We start from the raw sequence: 26,336 nt of genomic DNA on the forward strand, positions 1-26,336 counted from the left end.
GTTAGACATGGTGAGTTTGCATCAGCTGCAAGAGATGGTAAGTTTTTATTTTGTGACTTAATATTGTGCCCTTGTGCCTAGTTGTGGCCTTTTTCTCTCTTTCCATTTTCCACCCCCTCCACCATCTTGTGTCAGGAGAGGGCAATAATTTTTGATGGGGGGCCACTTCAAGATTTTAGAAGGTGGTTGAGGGCTGCACTCTTCCATGATATTAATGGAGATGCGGGGTCTGGAATGGAGGCTGGGTGCAGAAGGGAGGTTGGGGTAAGGGACTGGGGTTCAGGAGAGAGACTGGAGTCTGGGAGGGAGTTGGGATGAAGCAGGCGGTTGTGACCTAGGGCAAGGAACTGGAGTGCAGGGGTTTGGGATGTGACCTAGGATAGGAGGGGATTTTGATCTGGGACAAGAGACTGGGGTGCCAGATCTGGGAGGGGGTGTGGATGAAAGTGGGGGACAGAGGGTTTGGGTATGTTGAGTGGGGGGACAGAGAGTTGGAGCAGGAAAGGGCGGGGGTGCCAGAAGCAGGCTGTGGCCAAGAGACTTATTTGCCAGCTGCCAAACTAGCCTGCCTGCCCACAGAGATTAAAATGTTTCCCAATCAGCCAGCCTGCTTGCCAGGCCATGTTCTTCATGAATAACTGAGCCCAGAAGAGGGGGTGTGATTCTTCTTAGCTGCCTGTTATTCTAACAAGCAGCTCCCATTGGACGGTTTGTGCCAGAAACCGGCCAATGGGAATGTGGTGGGGGCGGTTTTAAAACAGAAACAAAGCACTCCCTTCAGTTTTAAAACAGAACCCTGCAGCCACATTTCTGCACTGCGCGGGGGGCTTCAGGGCAAGCTGGGGAGCCTGCCTGGGGCTCCCTGCTGCCTCTGTGGGCCAGATTCGGTGGCTTGGTGGGCCGGATCTGGCCCATGGGCCGGATTTTGCCCAGGCCTGTTCTGTGTTGAACATTTCTATTGAAGTCACAGGCAAGTGGCCTGATCTCTATACAGGTTTTGAATCAATTTAACAATTTCAGAAATAGTAAAATCTGTACAACCCTTATCATGGAGGCAGTTATGCTGGTATAAAGGTGCTTATGGCGGCACACCTTCTTCCTTTAATTGTCTGAGAATAATATCCAGGGCTTGACAAACCACGGTGAGAGCTACTCGCCAGCCCCGCACCACGCATGCACCAGACTGGCACTGCGTATACGTGCAGCGCTGGTGAATGGGGCACATGGAGCGACTGGCTGAAATCTACTTGCCACAGGCAAGTAGAATCAGCGGTTTGTCGAGCCCTGATAATATCTACTGGTGTAAACACCTTGATACCTGTATAACTGCATCCATGTGAGGGGGCATTTTATCACCTTGGTACCCTACCAGTATAGTTTTAAGAAGCACAATTTTTGTGTATATACACAAGGCCTAATTCTTGTTATGTGGTGTAGAGTGCTTTTCATATTTTCAGTGCTTGAAAACCACATTCTGCTCTCATAAATTCCCTTTCAGAGTGAAGCATGATTCTTACAGACACATATGTGTTAAGTGTATTCAAATAGACAAAAGTTGAATGTGATGGCAGGAGTTTTTAAAATGTGGAGTTTGAACATTTCTAGTGCTAACAGCTGTGCAGGAAAGGAAAGGATATAGTGGGGAAATGGATAGTGGAGAAGAAATGGCGGGCAGAAAACAAAGGAGAAAAACAAAAAGTAAAGCAAATATGAAGGCATGGAGGGGGAAGGATGATTTAAGAAAGTCCCTAAGTTATGACCCAGTATAGTTTCTACACTAGAATAGAGTTTTCAGATTTAAATATGCATATATGATTTCTTCACTAAAAACTGGCGTAGTATGGTGTGACACACATGAAAACTGCACAGCTAGCATAGTTTTGACCTGAGCTATATCACTGCAAACCTTCTTCCTGATGTGGTAAATTGAATTTGTGGTGAGGTGCAGTAATGGTATCTCATTATCACTAGTAACAACCCTCTTAATACATGTTATCACTGTATCTTCTCCTGGTAGTCTTGAAACTTCCTGAAAGTAAAACATTTTTGTGCTGAAACACTTGGACAGTATGTGAATGCTTAGATATCAGAGTGATAAATGCCTTACAAGTACTAGAGAGAGTACTGATGCTCATGTAGTCATGAATGCATTGTTAATAGGTGGCTAGGTACTGTCTGGAGAACTTAAAAAAGTTTTGAAGTGTTAATGTTCTTAGGGAAGTAGGGTGAAAATCTTATGAACATAGATTTTCTTGTTACTTTCTGATAGGAACACCTGGGGATCAGGCTTTAATGTGATCTTTTAATTTTTTGACCCTCCAAAATGCAAAGCCATGTAAAATGTAATTTTTAAAGATGTTAAAATGTTTGGATTTTACCTTAATGTTGGCTAAAAATTCAGACTGGTTATTATTTTATGTGAGCTGGTATATTCATTTGTAGATATTTGTATTCTATGTGATAGTGACTCACGTGCCAATTTCAAATTCAAGTCTGCCCCTTTTCTCTCCTCTGCCTCCATCCTGGTCATTTCTTTGTAAATCTTTAAGGTCATTAAAAAAAGAATATACTGAAGTAGGGAGTTACATTTAAATACAGTTTAGTGATCATTTTGCCTTGAGACCCTGTTGTCAATTTTGGTCTCATATGTCACAATCATTAAAAGCACCTGTAACCTCTACAGGTGTATATAAGCAAAGGGGAGGAAAAAATAAGATAACTAGCTGACTGAAGCTTTGCAAAATGAAGCTGCCTCTTGTGCTTTCACATAATTGAGGTAAATTGTTCAGTTTCAGTATTGCGATCATATCAGACTTTTAACCAGTGCTACGTAGAAGATGGAAACCACTGTTTTCATTATCAGCATAGTTCCTCAAAATGTCTGTGGTTCTAAATGTTTCAGGGTGTAGATTAAAGAACCACATGTTGATTTAATCCAGAGACAATGTTTTTTCAGTGCGAGTACTGTGACAATATTGGCTGTACACTACATGGTTAATACTGATGATCAGAAATTGCGTGCACACTGTAAGTCTATGCTTGGGGGGTGGAAGTAAATAATCTTGTCAGTAATAATATAGCATCTTTTTAATCACAACGCTCCCTGGTACAGAATGGGAAGCAGGTCAAGAGAATGAGGGTTATGTGCTGAGACTTTCAAACAGACTTATCGCTGGTCTAACTGTGCTTCTATTGAAATTACTGGGTGTTTTAACTTTGACTTCAGTGGGAGAAGAATTAGGCCAGTGCTGAGCCTAGTGGAAGTTTTCTCAAATAGAGACCCCCTGCTGATCCAGTCATTCATCATGGGTCAGAAAGTCCAGCTGAACAAATGTTTGCTATATGCTTGAATCTTATACAGGCAGCCTTCTGTTTGTGATGTGCAGCAGTCTGATTTAATTTAAGGTCAAATGAGTCTTTGTAGAGTGCATGTATAACAGGGACCCAGACTATAGTAGGAAAGCAGCCTTCTAGTGTTTATTAAACCTTGGACTGTACAGCGCTTTGGTTTGCTGTGTAATCAGTGATTATGAACTTGTACTGCATTTAAATGGAAAAAAGGCTCAGTGGAGGTAATTGTTTTCAGGGACCTATCAAAAAATAAGCTGCAGTTGGATGTGTCCACTGACACTGGGTCTGGAAATGGGAAACAGTAGACATTCACTCTGAGTATACAATCTGAACATAATTCTGTATATTAAAACTGAATTGATTTTCTGTATTCCACTTTGTTCTGCATTAGTTTCCCAAAAAGTTAATTCATCTCTAATAATTGGTCTTGTTCCCCACATTTTGTTTAACATCAGCTTCAAAAGACCAACTTGCAAACTCCCTGGAGCCTGAGTCTGGTGATAAGGATGACATGGTATTGCTGAATGAGATCCTCAATGCTTCCTCAATGGATGAGGGGGAATTCAGCAAGGAGTGGACCGCTGTCTTTGGAGAAGACCCGCTCGCTGACCTATCCACCACCTCTTCAGTCGGAGACATGGAGAGCGGTCCATCGTCAGTGGCAGCACCATCAGCCTTTCTTCCCTCACAGCTCTTAGACCAAAACATGAATGATTTGCAGTCTTCTCTACATGGTGAGTGTGTATCTTGCACTTGCGTACGTTTTCCCAGGTTCAGGCGCTCAGTCTATCTGTATTGCAGTTCCCAGTCTTTGTCCGCATAGAGTGTAAACTCTCATGGTGTGTCTACACTGCAATATAACATCAGTGGCTAACTCCAGCTCGGGCTGTGGGGCTATACAATTGCAGTGTTGAAATTCATGCTCACATTGGTTCCCTGGAGCTCTGGGAATTAATGTTTATACTGCAATTGTATATCCCTGCAGCCTGAGCCCGGTGAGTCCATGTCAGCTGATGTGGGGACAGCCACTGGTGTTTTAGTGCCGTGTAGGTATACCCGGATGTTCAGAAATGGTCTCTTACTACTCTTAAATATGGCATCTCACACAAAGGGGCCTGATCACATATGGAGCCGTTTAGTGATGCTGTAGTACAAAAATAATAATTATTATTTCTAAAGGAGAAAGCAAGCCAGGTTTATTTTTAAAACTTCATGGTTGTCACACAATAGCTCTCTCTAGATTTTTATTCCACTGCAGTTGTGGCTGTCTAGTTCAGCTGCCTTTTTGAAAGGAACATTAGCTTTTCCTCTTGGTATACTTGTGGTCCCATTTATTTACTCATAGTAATTAAAGGACTCCTGTTAACATCATCTGTGTAGGCATATCATTCAGCTGGAGAAAAATGTGCAGCTTACTGGTTGCATTTCTAAATTGAATTGTAACTTTTTTTAACTAAGTTCCCACATATGGAAGGATGAAGAGTAAGCTGCTTGACTTCCTTACTGTCTCTCTGATAGTCTTTTTGTCTAGTGATGTCATAAAGCCACTTTCAGTGCACAGCAAACCAGTATAGGCTGCAGGCCAACAGATGTTGTAAAATGTATTAATTACTTTTTTTTCATACACAGAATTCCTCTCTCTAAATTGCTCTATGGAGGTAAGGGAATATAGTATGTGAGACTGCTTCATAAAGATACACTGGTAATCTCTTAGGATATGTCTACACTACCACCCTAGTTCGAACTAGGGTGGTTAATGCAGTCATTCGAAGTTGCAAATGAAGCCCGGGATTTAAATATCCTGGGCTTCATTTGCATCTTGCCGGGCGCCGCCATTTTTAAATCCCCGGTAGTTCGGACTCCATGCCCACGGCTACACGCGGCACGGAGTAGGTAGTTCGAATTAGGCTTTCTAATTCATGGAACGAGGTGTAACAGTAGTTCGAATTAGAAAGCCTAATTCGAACTACCTACTCCGTGCCGCGTGTAGCCGCGGGCACAAAGTCCGAACTACCGGGGATTTAAAAATGGCGGTGCCTGGCAAGATGCAAATGAAGCCTGGGATATTTAAATCCTGGGCTTCATTTGCAACTTCGAATGACTGCATTAACCACCCTAGTTCGAACTAGGGTGGTAGTGTAGACATACCCTATAAGCAGCTCTTTTGAGATGGAGTTTTATCATAAAAAGCTGCACAGTTCATCTTTAAACATTAGTTTACTTGTTGAACTGTCTGTTCTAGTCAAGCAAGAACAAAATCCAGTGTCTTTTTCATAGGCATTCTGCAAGGACAAAAAGGAAAAAACTGCATCAGCATTAAATACTGTTCTACAGTATGTTCTGATTTGTGGTCTGACTGACTCATCCGTGTAAATCTCCAATTAGTTAATTCTTCACGGGGTTTCATGGAAGTCAGTAGGAAAAAGTTTCTAGGGAAAATTCCCATTAGTTTCTCTGAAGTTACAATTTGGCCCGTTTGCTTAACCAACTCAGCCTATCCATTGCCAACCATTGGTATATACATGGGCTTCTGATTTCTCAGACTAACCAATAAACACGGATGAAACACCAAAGAGGGGGAGGAGGAGTGTTTATCCAGTAAATTCCAGAAAAACACTGGAAATGGTTACTCAGTTCATGTTGCAGTTTGTTTATATAGGCAATGTTCCTGCTTCCTGGATTGAATTTTAACATTATATCATGCTGGGGAATTTAAACCTACCAAGAGTGGCATAAAATTCTTACATTTCTATTGGCCATTCATTAGGCAGGGTTTTTGGGAAGATTTAGGAACAACAATCCATGAAACGGCTTTAGCTACATTTGGGGGGGAAGAGACCATCAGGAAAGGACTGGTTTGAAGGAAATGAAGTGGCACTGTTACCTCTCATCAACATTAAGGACTCAGCCTATCAGGAATTCAACAAGAAGTCAAAAGACATCACCAAAGTGAGACTTTGATGTGCAAAAACGGACATATGGCAAGCAAGCAGATTCTGGGAAAATCATTATTGGATCAAGCTCTGTGAAGAAATATAGGCAGCCTCAGACACAGGAAACCTCAAAGTCATGTATGACGGCCAGAAGAAAGATCTAGCTCCCATTGCCAACAAGGTTGCCCCCTCAAATAGCACAGAAGTGACATCATTACTGCTAAAATCAAGATGTTGGATTGAACACTAGCGGTTCAGAATTATATGCACAAGAAAGAAACATCACCAGCGAATCACTGGTCCAAATACTAACTCTACAGGTCATGCCAGAGCTAGATGTGGAGCTCACCGTAGAAGAGTTAAGCAAGGCTATTATTTTGCTATCAAGTACTACCAACGCTCCTGGAAAAGATGGCATTCCAGCGGAAATCCTCAAGTGTTGGAAACAGTGCTTTTTTTGTAAAAACAAAACAAAACAAAACACGTGCCTGTACTCCAGGGGAGAAGTTGTTGAGTTCTTACTGGAGGTGCTGGTACTGCGTCTAGAGGTGCCAGTACTGTGTACCGGGCAGTACCATCAGAAAAAAGCACTGGTTGGAAAGGAAGTCTACTACCGTATCTTTTATCAGTTGCTACGTAAGTGTTGAAAAGAGTTTGAGGTACCACAAGGGATGTATGACACAGACATCATCTTTCTATCTATCTGTCTGTCTGTATGTAAACTTTTCCTATAGGATGACAGAGTGATGTCATCATGTCAATCTGTGCCCTGCAGCCCCTCCCACCTCAGCCACCCGCCTACTCCCTCCCTTCCTGGTTCTGGGGACCATGGTCCTCACTGGTGCTGGGTGGTGGGTACAGCAGCCTTGCGGCCTCCCTGCTCTCCCTGTAGCTTTGGGAGTGGGGTGGCAGCCACGTGGCTTCCCCAGAGCTCCCTGGTGCTCCAAGGGGCGGGGCAGAGTGGGAGCTATGATGCCACCCCTTCACGGGGAGGCGTCCAGGAGCTTTGCCTATCATCGTAGGCAGAGGGAAAGAGCTGGGTCTGCCTTGGCCAGGCCCAACTGCCCAGCAGCAGGGGCATGAGCAGGCCGTGGTCTCCCTCCCAAGCAGCTGTGGAAGGGTGGGGGAGAAGGCAGAGAGGCCATGGCAGGAGGGAAGGGCCAGGGTGGCCACGGACTCTTGGGGGAGAAGGGCAGGCCTAGGCGGCCTTGGACCCTTCCAGGCAGTGGAGGAGGGGGGGCCCAACCCCCCAGTGGATGGGGAGAGAGCCGGGTCAGCTGTAGCCTTGACCTGGCCTAACCGGTTTGGCGGCCAGGGCTGCCACACCTTGGCCTGGCCCTCCCTGGTGGCCGGGGGAAGAGCTGGAGCTGCCTACCCCTAGAAAGGGGGGTTGGCGAGCGTAGCAAGCAGGGGACACCACCCCCTAGTCACTTAGTATAAAAATTAAGGTGAAACTGGCGACTGTAGCAAGTAAGTATAGCAGGAAAGGTTTTCACAAAAGTTATCTTAGTTCACCTACAACAGCTGGCGAATCATCTCTCCCCTGAATCACAGTGCAGACTTAGGGCTGGAAGATCAGCTATAGACATGATAATTTCTCCACGTCAATGCCAAGAAAGTACAGAGAATAAAACTGACCATTCATATATCGCCTTTGTGAACCTAACAAAGCTTTTGTTACAAGTCAGCAGAGTGAATCTATTTGCAATACTAGAAAAGATAGGCTGCCTACCAACCCTATTCAATCTTGTTCATTCATTCCACAAAAACATGAGAGCAATTGTCCGTTTGATGGGTCCAGTTTGGACAACTTTGAGATGAGAAGTGGAGTGAAGCAAGGACATGGCCTTGCCCCTACCTTCTTTGGAATCTTCTTATTACTGTTGAACTGTGCGGTTAAGCACATGAAAGATGGAGTTTATCTCCACAATGCTTGGTCCTGCAGTGAAGGCAGGGGACTGGACTTGATGACTTCTCAAAGTTCCTTCCTGTTCTAGTGTTCTTTGATTCTATGATTCCACACAAGACCAGATGGGAAACTCTTCAGTCTGTCCCAAATTAAGTCGAAGACCAAAGTAAAAAAGATACTAACGACATAACGTCCATTCACTGATGCTGCTGCCTTACAGCCCACAATGAAGAGCTATTACAAGAACTCATGGACCATCTTTCAAGTACCTGTCAGGCATTTGCTCTCACCATGAACAACAAAAAAATGGTTGTTATTAGGACAAGGGATCCCACAAGATCCTTCAATTACCTTACAAACAAACCAGACAAAAGTAGTCCAAAAGTAATAGTGATCATAAACTTTTCTCACTGGATGAAGAACTAATTGTTTGCATTGGAAAGGCTGCCACCACCGTTAGCAGATTTGACTAAAAGAGCATGGAACTAGTCATTACCATCAAGATAAAAATGCTAGTGTACCAACGTGCATTCGTAATACTCTCATGGATGTGGGAAACATGGATAATTTATGCTTATCAGGAGAAAAGGTTAAACAGCTTCCACCGATGTTGTTTGTCGTGTACTCAACACCAAATGGTAAGGTAAAGTCCCCAATGCAGAAGTTGAAAAGAAACAGATGAGAAGATGGAGGTGGCACATGAATTCACAAGGGCTTTGGAGCAAACTAGTGTGACTCTTTCCCAAGCAGAGTGGCTAACGGGCTTCTTTTATTATGTATAATTCTAGCTTAGTGGTATGTAAGTTTAAACTTCCAATGTTGCAGGATCCCATTTTAAAGAGATGGAGGCCAGCTGGTGCAGGGCCAACGGCACAGTTGCCCAGTTTCTCTGTTGGAATATAGATAATGCATGTCTGCTGTAGGCTTCCATCTCTTCCATTCTTATTTCCTGCTGCTCATTATCTAGAAAAGGACATAAAAGATTCCTTCCACCTGTAATGTATATGATTCTGTAAAACATTCTTGCTGTGTATTTTAATAAAATGGCTTTGGGATCAATTGTAAACACGGGGCTGCTTTACCTACCAGTAAAGTAGAGGACAGATCACCACAGTAATGGCAGTGATCTACTGAGGCAAGTAAGACCCTAAGGGTGGGGGAGGGGAGGTAAGCAATAATTTTTAATGGGGGAGCCACTCCAAGATTTTAAGTTGTAAAGAGCTTGCATGTCTGTGGAGGCAGTGTGGGCTCTAGGACGGCGGGTGAGGTGTAGAAGAGAGCTTGGGATAGATGACTGGGGTGCAGGAGGGAGTATGGAGTCTAAGAGGGAGTTTGGGTGAAGGAGGGGGTTATGATCTGGGCCAGGGGAATGGCGTGCAGGGTCAGGTGGTATGGGTGCAGGAAAGGACTCTGGCCTGGGGGAGGGGTATAGAAGTGGGTGCAGGATTTAGGAGGGAGTTGTGACCTGGAGGAGGTGAGGAGAAGGGATACAGAGGATTTGGGTGGTGGCCTGGGCAGGTAGTTGGTGGGGGGGAGAAGGGATGGGGTGCCAGAGGCAAGCTCTGCCTGGGAGGCACTTAACCTAGGCAGCTCCCAGCCAGCAGCTCTCCAGAAACCTGAGATAGGATCCCTACCTGTGTGCTGCACGGGCTGCTCCACGTGGCTCTACTCCAGTACAGGGAGTGAGGAGGCTTCATTCACTGCCCCTGCCTTCAGCAAAATTTCTCCACTCCTATTGGCCAGAAACTGGCTAACGGGAGCTGAGAGATTTTGCTAGGGGGCGGGGAGAGCTTTCTCCTCCCTGCCTAGACTGCAGCGCAGTTAGCAGCCTGCTGTTTAAAGCGGCTGCAGCTGTTCTCTAGTAAGCGTGCCAGCGAGGCAGCTGTGGGCTGGATCCAACCCACTAGCCACCTCTTGTCAACCTCTGCTCTAAGGTATTGTGATTTGATCTTATATGGCCTTGGCAAGTAAGGAGAGGGAGGGCGGAAGAGGAAAGTGGAATGAAACTGGAGAGGAGAATGAAGTGTGGATTCACGGAAAGAAGGGAGATGAGAACAAATGAGGATGTGCTGAATGATGACAATTTGCACTTAAGACCTCACAGAATTAGGTGCAATGGATCACTAAAATTTGATGGATAAGCAAGTCCCCACGAGAGAAGACAACATTACGATTGGATTACTGGGAGGACGATCTGGCTACTTGCACATAGCACATCATACCGTGGTTATTCTTGTGGCAGCACATACCCTATAGCTAAGGCTGCGAGTTTGTGATGAAGATGACTGAAAGTCCAGATTCTGACTTTTGCAGCGCCTGGGAGCAACTTGGGCAGTCCCTAGGCCAGGGGCTCTGACCACTGCTAGGGCAGTTTCAGTCCACCAGCCGCAGCAAGAGAAGGAGTTTGGTGTGGGAGGGGACTCGGGGCTGAGGATTGGGGTTCAGAAGGGGGAGAAGGCTCTGGAGTAATACTTACTTTGGGGGGCTTCCCAGAAGCGGCAACATGTCTTTTCCTTAGCACCTAGCTCTGCATGTTGCCTCTGTTTGCAGGCATTTTGCCCCGCCCCCTCCCCCCCACACACACAACTCCCATTGGCCACAGTTCCTGGGGTGGAGGGTAGCATGCTAGGAGCTGAGGGAGGATATGCTAACAGCAAGAAGCCAGGTAGAAAGTCTGCAGCTCTGCAACACCCGGGCCATCCACCAATGCCCACCTCCCCAAGCATCTAGGGTCACAGTGCTCCCCAGGCTGCCTTCTCATGAGCACCCATGGCACCCCCAGGAAGCGCCCCTCAGAGGTATATAGTATAAGTCATGGATGGCTCACAGGCCGTACATTTTTATTTACTGCTATGACCTGTCCATGACTTCTACTAAAAATATCTGTGACTAAAAGGTAGCCTTACCTATATCCTCCATAAAAACAAAAGGGCTGAAATAACTTGCACCCATTATAGTTATAAATAATTTAAGGGGAAAAGTCCTGTTCCCCCCCGTCTTTACATTGCGGCTGTGTCTACATTGGCACCTTTTTCCGGAAAAGGGATGCTAATGAGACAAGTCGGAATTGCAAATGCCACAGGAGATTTAAATACCCCCCGTGGCATTTGCATGAACATGGCTGCCGCTTTTTTCCGGCTCGGGGCTTTGCCGGAGAAAAGCACCAGTCTAGACGGGATCTTTCAGAAAATAAAGCCTTTTCCGAAAGATCCCTTATTCCTCTTAAAATCAGGAATAAGGGATCTTCCGGAAAAGGCTTTATTTTCTGAAAGATCCCGTCTAGACTGGCGCTTTTCTCCAGCAAAGCCCCGAGCCGGAAAAAAGCGGCAGCCATGTTCATGCAAATGCCGTGGGGGATATTTAAATCCCCTGCGGCATTTGCAATTCCGACTGATCTCATTAGCATCCCTTTTCCGGAAAAGGGTGCCAATGTAGACACAGCCTGCATGTTTAACGGTGTAATATGTAAACCTAGTGCTCTCAATCCTGTCCTCTACTGCCTGATCCTAGTGATTGCATAATCCACAACTCTCACAGGAAAAAAAGTGTGTGGAAGGGGGGTTAACTGAATGATAAAGACCTAGACTGTTGGTGCTAAAGTTGTGGGTTCTGTTCCCACTGATTGCTCTAATGCCTGTGTGTATATGTTACACCAGTACTTTGTGTGTAGTCAGTTTCACTGTTTCTCCCATTTCTCCCTTGCTGATAAGAATTTTATTAGGAAAAGAAAAAAACGCCCATATAAAATCTTTTTACAAAAGAACCTAAAGAATAAAGTTCTGGGTATGCTATTTAAAGGTGCTTTATAAGGACCTGAAAATTTTCAACGTTAATAATTAAAAACTAACTTCAAGTTAAGTGTTCCTTTAAATACCTAGCTTTGGACAGTAAACGAAATGATGGTCCCTGGAACTGCAAAACAACAGCAGCCGAATTAAAAAGAACGGCATGGGCTAGATGTTAACTAAATTGTAATCACAACTAAAATGTAAAAACTCCTCCACCCACCCTCCAGCCTGACTGGATTGTCTGCATTGGGGCTTTGGTGAACAGGTGCTAATTCTGATTTTTTTAAAGTGCCTAGAAGGTGGTGGTGTTAGGAGGGAGACAAGAAGAGTGCTCTTTTAGGCAGATTAGAAGTTTGCTGTGCATATGGAAAGCACACAATTGCCACAGTTTGTTGGAACATGCAACTTGTCAGCAGCTTAAGAAGTTAACTACTAATATCTATGGGAATGAGGGAGAATATGAGCAGTAGGAGCAATAACTGCTAGAAGAGTGAGGCTGGCCTATGAGTATTCTGCAATAAAGTACCCAAGATTATATAAGTTCATTAAGTAATTACTGTTTGACACTAAGCAACTATGTTCTTGAATTTTAGGCTGGGCAGCTAACAATGTTGGCCCTCCATCTATACCACAGCCAGTCCAGAAATCAAACAGCCCGAATGTGAACACTAACAAGATGCCTGTGAAAGGTGATATGTTTTGTTATTTTGGGAATTTTACATCATTTGCTTTTACCAGTTCAGTCATAAACCTTCTCTTCCATGCTGTCTGTTACGCTAAGATTATTTGCAGGATACATTTACTTTCAGGAATTGTATGTGCACACTAAAAACTGTAATCACTATTTATACTTTAGATAGCGTTGGAAAATGTGTATATTTGGTACTAAACCTGGTGAAATGTAATAAGCAAGCATTTATGTTCTGTTGCTCTGAAATCTATGAGCCTTGCTGTTGTATCCACGTGCACCAAGTCTGAACTGAGGCTTATTTGTTCTGAAGTTCAGGGAGGGCATTATGACTGAAAGATAGGCTCCTGATCTGGTGGAACAGAGTCCTAGCTGAACAAGCTAATCAGAACGTTATTTCAGTGATGTGCACCGTGTTAGTGGTAATCTGTTTGCAATGCAATTCACTTGTTGCTACAGACATCTCAAAGCCAAGTGTGCAATCCTGCATTCTTTACCAGGACAAATTCCTATTGGCTTTTGGTTGGGTTTGCTGATAGTGAGTCAAGTATATGTACTGTGTTCATACCTTATCTCTAGCCTCTCATGTGTGCACAGACAAATGCGGGTGCTTCCTCAAAAGTCTCTTTTGCAGGGAAGCCCAGTGACCTAACCTGTCGTGTGTATTTTGTTGCCTTACTGAAATGTGTGAAGTTTTTTTGCATGGTGAGGTGGCTAGGGCTGAGTGGGTTTTGGCATCCGTTTCACATGTGGTCATAAAATGGGTGGGGAAGTTGCAGTTGTGATGATTGCATCAGACGAGAGTAGTTACAATACATTTCATTGGATTAGTCTAAAACCCATTGCAATCGTTGTGATGGGGACAAAAAGATCCTACTTCTCAGCCAGAGACACATTGATGTCACACCCAACAGAACTTTTCCTGGCCAAAAGTCACTTTGTGAAGCCGGATTGCCACCGCTCAACCCCAGAACACAGCACCTCCCACTGAAAGGAAGTATTTTATTTCCCATAAAAGATTATCTGTATCTAGGATTGCTGCACAGGTCTCCAAAACCAGCATGCTGACTACAAGCCCAGAAATGCAATACTTTCCTCCTTTCAGGAATTCAGCCCATTCACATGTGACGTAGTCAGGAACTCGCTGACAGCAAAGATAGCATCTGTGGCTTGGACTTCTGCTAGAGGCAGTCAAGCTGGTGCTCTCTCCCACTGTGTCAGTTGGCCATTTTGCTGTGCTGATTGGCTGGTTTTGTTTGATTTGGCATGGGGGATGGAGGCCAATGAAAACATTTACTGCCTGGATGGGAAGAGGGAACAGAAGACATCTGGGACAAATGCTAACAGAGATAGTCAGCAACCCCTTTGCATGAAGCGCTCTAATACATACAACAGTGCAACTATACAGAAAAGACTATTTCTTGGTGTTAGAATATTATAAATAACTACCCTGTTTCTTGCCTCCCTTTTCTCTAAGGCTACATCTACACTACAGCCCAGATCCATACTCTGAGATCAATCCACTGGCAGCTGATTTAGCAGGTCTAGTTAAGACATGCCAAATCAACCGCCGATCCCTCTCCCTGTAGACTTGTTACTCTACACTGCTGGGAATCACAGGAGAGTTTCTCCCATTGAGTTCCCTTACTTTTCTTATCAGTGATAGAAACCACAGCAACTTGACTTAAGGTACTTACTCATGTAGCTGCAGTTATGTAGCTTAAGTCGACTTTCTGTATGCCAGCTGCTTATGGTCTGATCATTCAGGTGAGGTCATGGCACTCAGACAATACTTATTGCTCTGGATATATTGCTCCTATTCATGGGAAAGAGAAGTGTATCCATGATCATTTTGTTTCATCTCTCTGGCACCGGAGACCATGTACTCCTGCCCCACTTACAAACTGTTTCAGGGATGAATGGAAAGGCATTGCATTGACTGAGGTCCATTCTCCCCAACTTTACTCAGGTGATTATAGGCAACTGTTCCTCTTAAGAGAATCCTGCAGGCCCTTCAGAGGTTACAGAGAAAACACAGATAAAGGCTATGGAGAAAAATGAATTCATAAGTTCCACCAGGCTTGTTTATTGGAATTTATTCTATCTGCATGTGAAGTTGCTAACCCTCAATAGCTCCAGCAGTTTACTGAATGCAACAGCTCATTAGAATAGCAAAGTGATGTGAAGAATAGAGCACAGTTGAGGGTCTCCTATCTTGGCATTCAAAGCCCTGCAGGAGATTGGCCCTGGCTACATGAGGTATCTACTCTCCCTCTATAGCTATGATGTCCGATGACGCTACATTCCACCAGAACAATGAAACTGTTGATCAATTCTGGGAGGCTCATGTGCAGGAGACAGAGCTTTTTCAGGAGAAGATTGGAAGTGGTTATTACTGTGGCCAAAACTACATGCAAAACTAATTTCTTCCACTCTTATCTCCTCCTCCTGTCATATTCACATACATACACAGAACACCTGTCAAGTAATTGAACACTTTTTCCTAGAGACAGAGAGTGGGGGAGGGAATGTTTATCTTCCAATAAGTAGGAAGTGCTCAGATACTTATATACTCCTCCATTTTAAGTATCCGTGGACTGATGTGCTACATTCATTTCTACAGAAATGGACGGATAGTAAATTTGCTGCAAGTAATATGATCTAAGGTAATTCATTACAGTATTTCAAAAAAGATGTATTTCCTTCAGCAGTTTAATAATACTTAAAACATTTTGTTTGCCCTTCTGCATTAAATCAACTATGTTTAAGACAAGCAAGACTTCTGATGTGGTATATTTCACTATTCCAGAACCTGGAAAGAATCCTAAAGACTTGACTGCTTGGTTCAATCTTTTTGCTGACCTTGACCCGTTATCCAATCCTGATGCTGTTGGGAAAACAGACAAAGAACATGAATTGCTCAATGCATGAGTCTGCGTCCTATGGTAACTCACATGCCTCCATTCATTAACAATATTGTTGGGTTTCGAAGAGTACAGCACAATCAGTATGCTGTTGTAAAACTATAAAGTATGTGCCATTATAATAAAACTAAAGGGACTTAACCCCCTTTTATATAGGTACAATTATTTGCTCTTGTTTTGTATAAAGAGTTTGCATTTATTTTCTATGTGGACATACCAAGTGAAGTTAAAATTTAGGGCAGAATTCTAGCCATATTAGGATACTTGCTGAAGCACTGTCCTTGCCTGAGGTGTTACGGAGCTAATGCTAGAGTGAAATGTAAATTATAAACCTATTTTTTATAATGTTTCTTGTGTAAATCATAAGATCATGTAATGGGGAGAGGCTGCATGAGTCAACTGATGATTGTATATGCCACTACTATGTTGAGATGTAAATTCAATCTGTTTTGTTAGTATCCATAGTGAAAAATCCATGCTGGGGCTAATTTATTGAAGGATTATATTTGGATATGTCAAGCTTCTGTATTCATGCGCTCTGATTTAAATTATTAGACAAACTGTACTACACAAGACCAAAAATAGTGCCCAGACTGCATCCTTCCTGAGTTTTTCTATTGTGCCGACAGGGTTTGTATATGCAAAGCAGACGTTTGATGTCACTCTTGGTTATGCATACCTTAAAATCATTCAGGTTTTCTGTTGAGCAGTTTTCATCAAACTGATTTGATAAGCATGTGTTTCTTGAGCCTGTTGTGACACCAACTCTCCTTTAATAAAATGGTTTTGACAACAAAGAAAAAATGACCTTTATTTTTTTCAGCTGGAATGTTAGTATCGTTAAACTCAATATGCACCATTCATCTGGGGATGAAATATGACCAGTTTGCTACCAGTAACTAATAATTCATCTCAAACCACTCAACAGCAATTAGGGATGTTAACAGGTGGTGCTTACCAGGTACTGGTATCCAGGGAGCAATCCCCCACCAGCAGCAAGAGCTGCTCCAGCCTTGCTGGGCCCCCACGTGGGCTGGGAACTGGCCATCCTGCATAGGGCCAGAGGCAGCAAGGCTGGAATCCCCCTCCTCCCTGCTTAATCAGTTAATCGATTAATTAGTTAACCAGTTAAACCTTAAGTTTAAACGGGATTTTATAGTAGGTTGGCAAGAGAAGCTTGTACTCAGATTCTCTGCAACTCAAAAAAGTCACCTCCTTAGCTTTGTAACTCAGATCAGTTTACAAAGCACAGTGTAGTTTTTGTTTTTCAGTTGATTCATTTTGGTCTTTTTAAAGGAGTTTCTAGCCTATTCCTTTTATGTAGATGCATTTTTGCACCAACAGTTAATTGCAGGCATAATTTAACTAATTGGCATCTTTTTGCCTTATAATCAGTTAGTTCAAGGCTCCTGCGTCAAGAAGTGAGTTGTCTAACTGCTTGAAAACACGGTAATACCACATCCAAGCTTTGCTGAGGAACCCTTCACGCAGGGCCTAGAAGAGAGATTGCCATGGGCTGGAGAATTGGAACAGAAGGTGGAAGTGACTGGGTTTATAGCATCATAATCAGACTCAGAAGAAATAGAGACAAAATGAGAAACAGCTCTGTTCTTTTAAGTGGCTCCTTCTCATGTCTTTCGCTACTACTTGCACTGAGTGCCCATCATTGCCTGGCAACCTGACATGTATCCCTTGTCTTATACTGTTGGCCTCAGTTACTGGAGCGGGGAGGGGATTTGAGATGGAGATTGTCCTTGAGCACTGCAAAAGTTGGTAGTGTGTAGTTATGGCTCATTAGCATTTGTAACCTCAGCTTTGTCTGCACTGACCTTTTTTCCTCATCCCATATTTGTGATCACCCACAACTCCACATCTGGTAGCACTAATGTGGATGATCTTTTAAGATCCCCATCCCATTGCCCACTTACATCAGTAAAGACTCTGTGTCTTAAATTGGTTATTAACCCAATAAAGCATGTAGAACTGCTCTGAGTAGTTTGACTTCATGGTTGTTAAAATAACAGCAATTCTTCATTCAATTTTTCAGCCTGACTGGAGAGCTGCTACTCTCTCTCTCCCCCTTTAATTGATTAACCAATTAAATGGGATTTTACATCCCTAATATGAACAAGTCACTGAGACTGCAAGGGCTTTAAAGAGGCTATAATGCTATTGTGTAAAATTCACTTAGGAGATTTTTATTTTAGGTCTCTGGTCATTTTGGGGTACTGCACAGGTGTGGCAAAGCATCTGCATTGCTCTGAATCCTGCTCACATTTTAGATACAAAAACAAGGTTATCCAGTTACTGGGAGCTTTATAACAGGGATAGGGAACCTTTTTGGGTCAGGAGCCGCTAATCCATAGAGATATCAGTCGGGGACTGCACAAAAACGAAACAAAAAACCCCCCCTCACACTCTTGTGTGTCCGCATGTGCACACACACACACAAATCCCTCAAAACCCCTTGATGCAGTGTGGTGATTTTTTATTTTATTTAGAATTTTAGGGTTCTGGAGCTTGCTTGGCTGTGGACACTACCTAACGGCACCCTATGCAGGGAAGGGGCTTGGAAGCTTCCTTTCCCTCCCACTCTGGGAATGGATTCCTCCCTCCTCCTTTCCTTGCCTATCCCACACACCTCTTTACCAATAGCTCCAGCCTCCCTGCTGCTGCCCAGTGCACAGCTCAGAAATGCCAGCAGAGCTCCTGTTCACAGTAGGGGCTCCAGCATGTGACGATTCCCCTTCTGGCCAGGTCTCCTACATACAGAAGAGAAGCCAGAAATATCCACCCCGAGCTGCAGGGGAGGCTGGGGGAAGTCTTTAAAGCAGGCCCCCGGACCCTCCACAGCATTTCACAGCCATGAGATCCTCCCCCAGGGCTGGATTAAATACCATCCTTTCTTAAGGGCTCTTCTAGTTGAGCTTTCTATGAAACATCTAAATAGCTTTCCTAAGTATGAATTGATAAGTCTGAACATTATGCATATTGTAAATTTGGCAGGGGATTAAATCTAGTTTAACTGATTTCTTTTAAACATCAGTTAAATACTAAATGCAGAAATTAAAGTATTTAACTGATTTCTATCCCATGTACTAATTATTAACTTCATTCTATAGCATTTCACAAATTACTTTCAAGCCAGATACATGAACCAGTACTATTGTGTCCTTACTTTTTTACTAATAACTTTATTTAAATAAGACACAGGAACTTCTATACTGAAAAAATACAAAACAAAAGCCACACGTTTCCTTGTGTAAAGCAATATTGTGAGATAACTTGAATACTGTTCAGAACAGTGGCTAGAAATAACAGTACAGCTATGTACAAAACTTTAAACAATATTTGACAAATTTCTACAGCTGGATGTAGGATACATTGGAGATCAACAACTGCTGGGAAATTTACATGGCAAAGCATTAACTTCAACACATTTGGTTCAAAACCTTCAAAAACGCTAAGAACAAATGTGCAACACAATTAATATTTAGTTTCTCATGGAAAATTAAAGGCGCATGTAATGTCACTGTAGATATAGTACATCAGAGTTCATCATGGATCTAAAAGTCACTTTTTTAAATCTTTCTGGAATCCTAACACCAGCAACTGAAACTACAGATTCATACTTGGACACAACCAGAGCATAAAAAGGTCATCATACTGCAATGTTAATCTAGAATGAAAAACATTAGAACAAATTTGTACTTACATCACAGAACAGGTTATATTTTCCCTTTAACGTCAATCTACAAAATATATGTGTTCACCACGGCCTGAGATTAGTAGGGTTCAAGATGGCTGTTGCTGTGTGAGGGCTTCAGAAAGGTTCTTCATGTACAAATCATAAAAAAAATAAAACAGACCTCTCCTCTTACACTTCCCTTGCAGCTCCACCCTACAGTCAGAGCACTATTTTTTGACAGGCTGCAGATTTACACTTTGTAACAGAATATTAATAAAACATTCAGTAACAGGAAGGGAACTGGGCTATTTTATCCCAAAAAGAATACACAAAAGGATATTCTGAATATTTTTTCCAGTTTTATTAATAATTATGGGTGGTGCTATCTTACTCTCTTCCCACAACTCTCTAGCAGAAGAAAAAAAAACAATGGAGTGAATTTAAACCTGCAGTAGCTGCAAGTGGCTAATCTCTTCAATTCTGGGAAATGGTGAACTACATTCTCTTAGGAGCAGACAACAAACATAGTTCCACTGAGCTGAAACCAGTGGAGCAAGAACATCAAGTTTATTCTGCCTATTCTCTGAAAGCAATACTTCTGCAGTTCCAGCACAGTAAGATATTAGTTAACGGCTCTTGCTATGTACTATTTTGGACTGCAAGATCAAAACCATTTCATTTGAGTTTCTTACTGACATTAAACGACAAAAACTTTATAGAGTAATAATTTAAGTAAATGAGTTTACTATGAGAAGCTTTGAGTAGGTAAATTATTGCTTCCCTCCTCCTTTAAAAACATCTACCTGCTCCTTTTAGTCCACAAGCAGAATTACTCACTGTGCAAATAGAATGTCGCTCATGTTACTTGATAAAATCTCAGAAACCTAATTTCCACCTAGCAAACGAATGAACATTTCCAAAAGAGAAACTAAACATTAATATATCTCGTAGATGGTAGCATTTCACGTCCTTAACTGCCAACATAAACATGAGAGGAAATTCCTACCAACCCCTGTGAAACCTGAATGAATTTTCTGAAATTAAACAAAATATTCTCATCTTTTAAAATCCTTTCACACAACATGTGGAATGTTTCTTATGTACAGCCAGCACTGAACACTTTATTTGCAACAGTTTAACAGTCATTAACTGAGCAACACCTGAAACCTTTAAATGCCACATTTTACATATATTGAAATGACAGTAAATGCAACAGTTGTTTTACTTATAACCACATGACAAAGTGATGTTGTACATCACATATTTGCTGGTTCTCCTCATGTTCACCCATGTCCAGGGTCATCATTCCCCTAGACTTGAATGCACTTATTCCAAGACAGTGGAATGTAATGAGGAAATATTAATGCATAAAACAAGGAAAGGCAAAAGAGTGATGTTCCCTCTTTAGCTTTTTAGCTGTAAAATATTTTATATCCCAATATGATATACATTCCAAGTTACCTGAGTTTAGACTTCGAGAGAAGTACCTGAAGCTAGGCCATAGGGCGGGCACTGTGCAACTGTTGTGGCCATTTTCTTTTTTGCATTGTATGTATTACAGAAGTTAGAAACATAAACACCTGGATCAATTGTAAACATAATCCTGAAGTACAGTATTTTTCCATAGGACACAACACAGCAAGACATTTTCTATTCAGACAGGCAACTTTTTTGATACAGAGCTTATTTATACTGTAGAATTTGAAACAGAACACAGGACACAGTACTAATCTGGTCATACTATGAAATGCATAGTCTCCACTTAAATGTTTAATGATACACGGGTTCTGCAAGCATTACTGCTTTTTCACAAAAAACTGCTGAGTATGAATTCTGTCCCTGCCAAGAACAGTGTTGAGATATTTTTAAGATGCTGATAAGTATTTTGCTTTGTTCTGAAAAGATTGCCACTTCATGCAGATGTATTAGTACAGACTCCCAATCTTTGTTTCAGGGCAGAGGCCTGCTCCACCTTGGTCTAGATTATCACATAGCTGTGAGAGGAAAGTTCTTCGGTCTGAAGTTCCTGCAAAAGCGGCAGCTGCTGTTGGGATGACTGTTGTACTGAGACCTCTGTAGAGTCCATTGTGCTGGTGTCATCTGACAGAGATGAGAAGGAGACCCGAGATGAAAGTTGCTCAACAGTCAGAGTGCTCAAAGCTGTGCTTTGACCAGAATTTGGAGAGTTCTTGAGAGTCAGGTCTGAAGCAGGTAGTAGGGGACCCAGAAGTTTTACAGGACAAAAAGCTGATCCGGTTGGGATGAAATTAACTTTGTTTTTGTCAGGGCATGAAAAGAGAGGGGTTGAGACAGGCTGACGAGACCTACAACAAGACAAATTATTTATACACCTGACAAACTGAAAAAGTTTACTATATGAATAGATTTTGTAGTTCTACAAATTGCTAATATGTGAATGACAAGGAATGGGGTTAATTGGACATAAAGGGGCAAACATCTTCCATATTGGCTGTCAGTTGACTGTTTGATCCACAGCATTAATATAGTATTTATAACAAAAGTGACTGGATGCCACTGGACAACACGCACCTTTTAATAATAAAATCTACAGTATGTGTGCATGTGGAGAAATATCAGGATAGCTTATAATGATAAAATAGAAAAATTAGTTTGACAAAAATATTGAAACAGCAGTGTATATCCCTCTTGAGAAATTCTTAAAATAAAGTTTTCCTTTCCTCTTATCCATCTACTAGTCTGGAGCCTTCCTCAAGACCCCAAGAAACACTGCTCCTTATCCAGCAGGGAATGCTACTGAAGCAGAACATGCTCTCCTGGCTCCAACCTCTACCCTACAGCATAGCTAGAGAACTGCTGGTCGCGGGGGGAGGTGAAGGCCAGGAGTTCAAATTCTGGTCTCACACAACAGCACACAGTGGTACCCCAAAACTACTGGGCAAACCCTCTACTGTAAATTTAAGTCTTTATCTACTTTTACGCTTTCTATTTCAATTGTGTGTGTGAGAGAGAGAGAGATAGATAGATATAAAAATACAAAAATGCCTGCTCCTAACTTTTTGTTTTAGAACATGAACATTTTATAAAATGAACAAAAACTGGTAAGATTATAAAGAAAAGAATTTATAAATGCTGGACATAATTTGAAAACCTAAGTCTTCCATGTCTTCTTTGCTTTTCTTGTTTGCCTTTTATAAACAGTAAAAAGTTCAAGCATAAAATACTCCAGTCCTCTTCAAGCCAACATGAACACTTCAGCTTCTCGCCTGGTCAAACTCTCTAAGAACAGTTTGCTCCTGAAAACTCATCAGCTGGAGTAGTTTATTCATCTGCAATTGAATAGGTTCAGTAAAAAGGCTTACTGCTTTGCAGATACCAGCTGATATAAAAGGCATTACTTACGACATTTCCTCAAAGACCTTCACTCGCTCACATCCCTCTGGGGGCTCTCGTTTGAACATGTAGCTGTTGTTTGGTTTGGGAGATGAGGCATACTTGGGCAACGGTGAGCTACTCCCACTGTCTGAAAATTTAAAGCAGTTATATTACTAGTGATTGAGAGTGCTTTTTAATTAAATTTGATTTCCAAACAAGATGCCTTTTTCACAATTTAGTTTCTAATGCCAGTTCACCTCTACCACAATGCTCCCTTTATCGCAGACTATTTCTAACACCCTTGTATAGCACATTTCTTCTGAATAAAAGCTTCAGTGCAGCAGTAATCTACCATACAACAGCACATAATAGGAGGATATTTTTATCCAGAACATAGCAGATTGAATAAAGCAGAGCTGTAATCCTGGAAACAAATAAGTTCTTTATTATGTATTTCAAAAAATGTAAATGAACTGGATAATATGTATAGCACATGCAGAAGAATTACAAGTGGTTATGATAATGTAGAGTTCTGTATGCCTTTTCACTGAATAAACAAGGTAATTGAAAGTGATTGTACACAGCATATACTTTAGCAGAAATGTTGCCTTCAACAGCCTTCTGAGTAGCACAAGAATTAATGAAAATGAAACAGATTTGTACTCCTCCCTCCAACCTCACCTGAATAATCTGGCTGCACAATTTACCTTTTAAATATCTATAATAAAGTAAAACTTTGAACATTCTTTGTATTCTTCCTTCTAAGCACCAATTGTAGGACATAGGTGTTTTTTTATTTTTTCAGTGTTACAGTTTGTTACAAAAGTGGACCGTAGAATCACAGAGCCGACATACTTGAGCTAGTGAGCAAGTTTTTCTGTCTGATTTATCATGAAGCAAAGACTTTCATTAAAATAGTCTGGTAGGTGCAACAGGATGATGTTTAATAATTTGGGGGAACTCAAAGGGTTCATCTTGACTATGATGTGAATACGTTAATTCATTTCTCACTGAAATTTGAGGCATTTCTTAGGGTGACATTTCTTGGGATGAAATTTGAGGCATTTCTTGCTATTAAGTGGTCTTTGTGATACCAGTAGCATGGGAGGCAAAGCTAACTGTCCCCATCGCAGCTCATTGTGAAAATGGAACATCATGCTTAAGGAGACAATGGTAACTTGAAATCTAATCAGTTTAAAAAAAAAAGTTAAGGAAGGGATTCAAAAGCGATTAGACATACCTAGGACGTGAGAGATTCAAGATTAAATCCCTGCTTTGGATGTGGAAGAATGGACATTTCTGACTTTGTGGATGAATGGCCTAACCACTGGGTTAAGGCAGGGGTGAGGAAACTGTTGGGTTGGGGGCCACTGACCCACAGAAAAATCAGTCGGGGCCGCACACAAAACCCCCTCACAGATGCTGCACCCGACTGAGAAGCAGAAAGACACTCCTCACATTCCTTTTGCACACCAGAGCCTAGGGGAACCCAGGCTAGTAGATTTTTGTATGCTAGGGGGGAGTGGCTGGAGCATCAGCTCAGGTTCCCCAACGGAAGGGGGCTGTGAGCATCGGGGACGATCCAGCCTCCGGGTCTGAGGTTCCCCATTCCTGGGCTAAAGGTTATAAAGGGTACACCACCACCACTATTTAAGACAAAATGCTACACTGACTTTGGCACTTAACTGCACATAAAGATGATTTACTCTGGCCCAGAGATAAGCACCTAACACTTTTGGAGGGGCAGAGCTTAAGGCATACTCCTTAGCCGTTCCTACTGACTAGTTTAGGCAGTTCTCCATTCAGTGCACTGGGTTATGCAAATCCTTTTTTAAGGCATCTTGCTGCTCTCATACATTGTACAGAGAGTCTCGGCACCTAATTCCAGGTTTTGATTGTCATTAGGCAGAAAAGCACTGAAGTCCCCCTTGCAAATCCCACCATAAGAATTGTTTCTGTATCTGAGTTCCCCCAGATAATTTCTATGGGTTCCCACATACATTTTCCTATTTGTGAATGTTTTATTTTCCCCTGTTGTTTCTGTTGGTCTTTCATACAACAGGGGAAAATCTACTTACAGCACAATCTTGCACTTTGATCCACTAGCACAGGCTACCCTAAATCACTACAGAGACTCAATTCATTTTAAGTCCACTTTCAGAACCCACAAAACATTCTGCAAAAGTAATGGTATAATTATCACTCACAAATATAATCAATTTAAATGATAGGGGGTTTTGATCACTATTTCACAGTTAAGGGCCATTACAAACTTAACCACAATTTCCCTGAATAGTGCTACAACAGAGATGAGGAAATTTTTTTCTTAATTTTCTTAATAGCACTTTTGTAGTATGTTTCAAGGTTTCTTCCTCAAGAGTGAGCATGGACCTCTTAATTACAGGATAGTAGGTGTTACCTGTCTCCAAAAAGTAGTAGAGATTTGTCAAGCTGACAGTGTTAAGATCCTGTTAAGATCCTTTTAGAGTCTTTCCATTACTTGACTAGCATGCTGACCCGTTGGCTGTGTCTAGACTGGTCAGTTTTTCTGGAAAATCAGCCGCTTTTCCGGAAAAACTTGCCAGCTGTTTACAAAGCCGCTTGAATTTCCGCAAAAGCACTGACTTCCTACTGTAAGAAATCAGTGCTTCTTGTGGAAATACTATGCTGCTCCCGTTCAGGCAAAAGTCCCTTTTGTGCAAAACTTTTGCGCAAAAACGCCAGTGTAGACAGCTCAGATTTGTTTTCTGCAAAAAAGCCCCAATCGCAAAAATGGTGATGAGGGCTTTTTTGCGAAAAAGCGCTTCTATATTGGCACAGACGCTTTTCCGCAAAAAGTGATTTTAAGTTAAAAGCATTTCCAGAAAATCATGCCAATCTAGACACAACCCATATGTAAAGGTGATATGCTGAATCAGAACAGGAAGACTGAAATGTGGTTGATGGAATATAATCCTGTGTTCATTCCCCCTCCTCTAGCATTTAAAATTGAAGATTCAAGTCTCTACATTAAGTGGCTGTGTCTACACTGGGCCACTTATTCCAGAAAATCAGCCGCTTTTCCGGAATAAGCTGCGAGCTGTCTACACTGGCCCTTGAATTTCTGGAAAAGCAACGACGCTCTACTGTACAAAATCAGCCGCTATTCCAGAAAAACTATTCTGCTCCCGCTTGGGCATAAGTCCTTATTCCGGAACACTGTTCCGGAAAAGGGCCAGTATAGACAGCACAGTAGTCTTTTCCGGAAAAAAGCCCCGATTGTGAAAATGGCGATCGGGGCTCTTTTGCAGAAAAGCGCGTCTACATTGGCCACAGACGCTTTTCCGGAAAAAGGGCTTTTCCGGAAAAGCAGCCTGCCAATGTAGATGCTCCTTTTCCGGAAAAACTGAAAACGGAATAGTATTCCGTTTTAAGCATTTCCGGAAATTCATGCCAGTGTAGACACAGCCAATCTGTTTGAAAATGAGGCTGTATTACTGTTTACTGCACCAAACCAAAAGAAAACGGTAGAAGTAAACCCAAGAGAGGTAACAGCCAAATTCAGAATAGCCCGCATACTAGCTGATCAAAGTTTTAGTTTGGATTTCTTTGCTTCAAACTGTTATAGGACAAATTAAGTAAATTGGTAAAAATAATTAATATCTAAGAGGCGGATATAAAGTAGGGGGATGGTTAGCAAGCTAATACAAGCTAATAGGTGG

At 42.2% G+C, this 26,336-nt stretch overlaps 2 protein-coding genes across 8 annotated transcripts in view; one reads left to right on the plus strand and one right to left on the minus strand.

Moving 5' to 3' along the window:
* ICA1 (islet cell autoantigen 1) overlaps window positions 1-17,580 on the plus strand; it is a 124,829-nt gene extending 107,249 nt beyond the window's left edge. For 5 of the 6 annotated variants that reach the window (XM_075922319.1, XM_006114513.4, XM_006114514.4 and 2 more), the window contains 3 exons: window positions 3,807-4,085; window positions 12,575-12,670; window positions 15,479-15,614. In XM_075922319.1, the coding sequence (XP_075778434.1) occupies window positions 3,807-4,085; window positions 12,575-12,670; window positions 15,479-15,600 (497 nt within the window). In that variant the 3' untranslated portion in view covers window positions 15,601-15,614. Of the gene's footprint in view, window positions 1-3,806; window positions 4,086-12,574; window positions 12,671-15,478; window positions 15,615-16,988 lie in introns of those variants that run through there. The other variant, XM_075922317.1, reaches the window with a different exon arrangement.
* Window positions 17,581-18,766: 1,186 nt separating this feature from the next.
* GLCCI1 (glucocorticoid induced 1) overlaps window positions 18,767-26,336 on the minus strand; it is an 88,068-nt gene continuing 80,498 nt past the window's right edge. For both annotated transcript variants that reach the window (XM_075922316.1, XM_006114515.3), the window contains exons 7-8: window positions 22,663-22,783; window positions 18,767-21,605 (exon numbers count right to left, since the gene is read on the minus strand). In XM_075922316.1, coding sequence (XP_075778431.1) covers window positions 21,260-21,605; window positions 22,663-22,783 — 467 coding nt within the window. In that variant the 3' untranslated portion in view covers window positions 18,767-21,259. The remainder of the gene's footprint in view (window positions 21,606-22,662; window positions 22,784-26,336) is intronic.

Source organism: Pelodiscus sinensis, chromosome 2 (assembly GCF_049634645.1).
Source record: "Pelodiscus sinensis isolate JC-2024 chromosome 2, ASM4963464v1, whole genome shotgun sequence".
Classification (NCBI taxonomy): Eukaryota; Metazoa; Chordata; order Testudines; family Trionychidae; genus Pelodiscus; species Pelodiscus sinensis.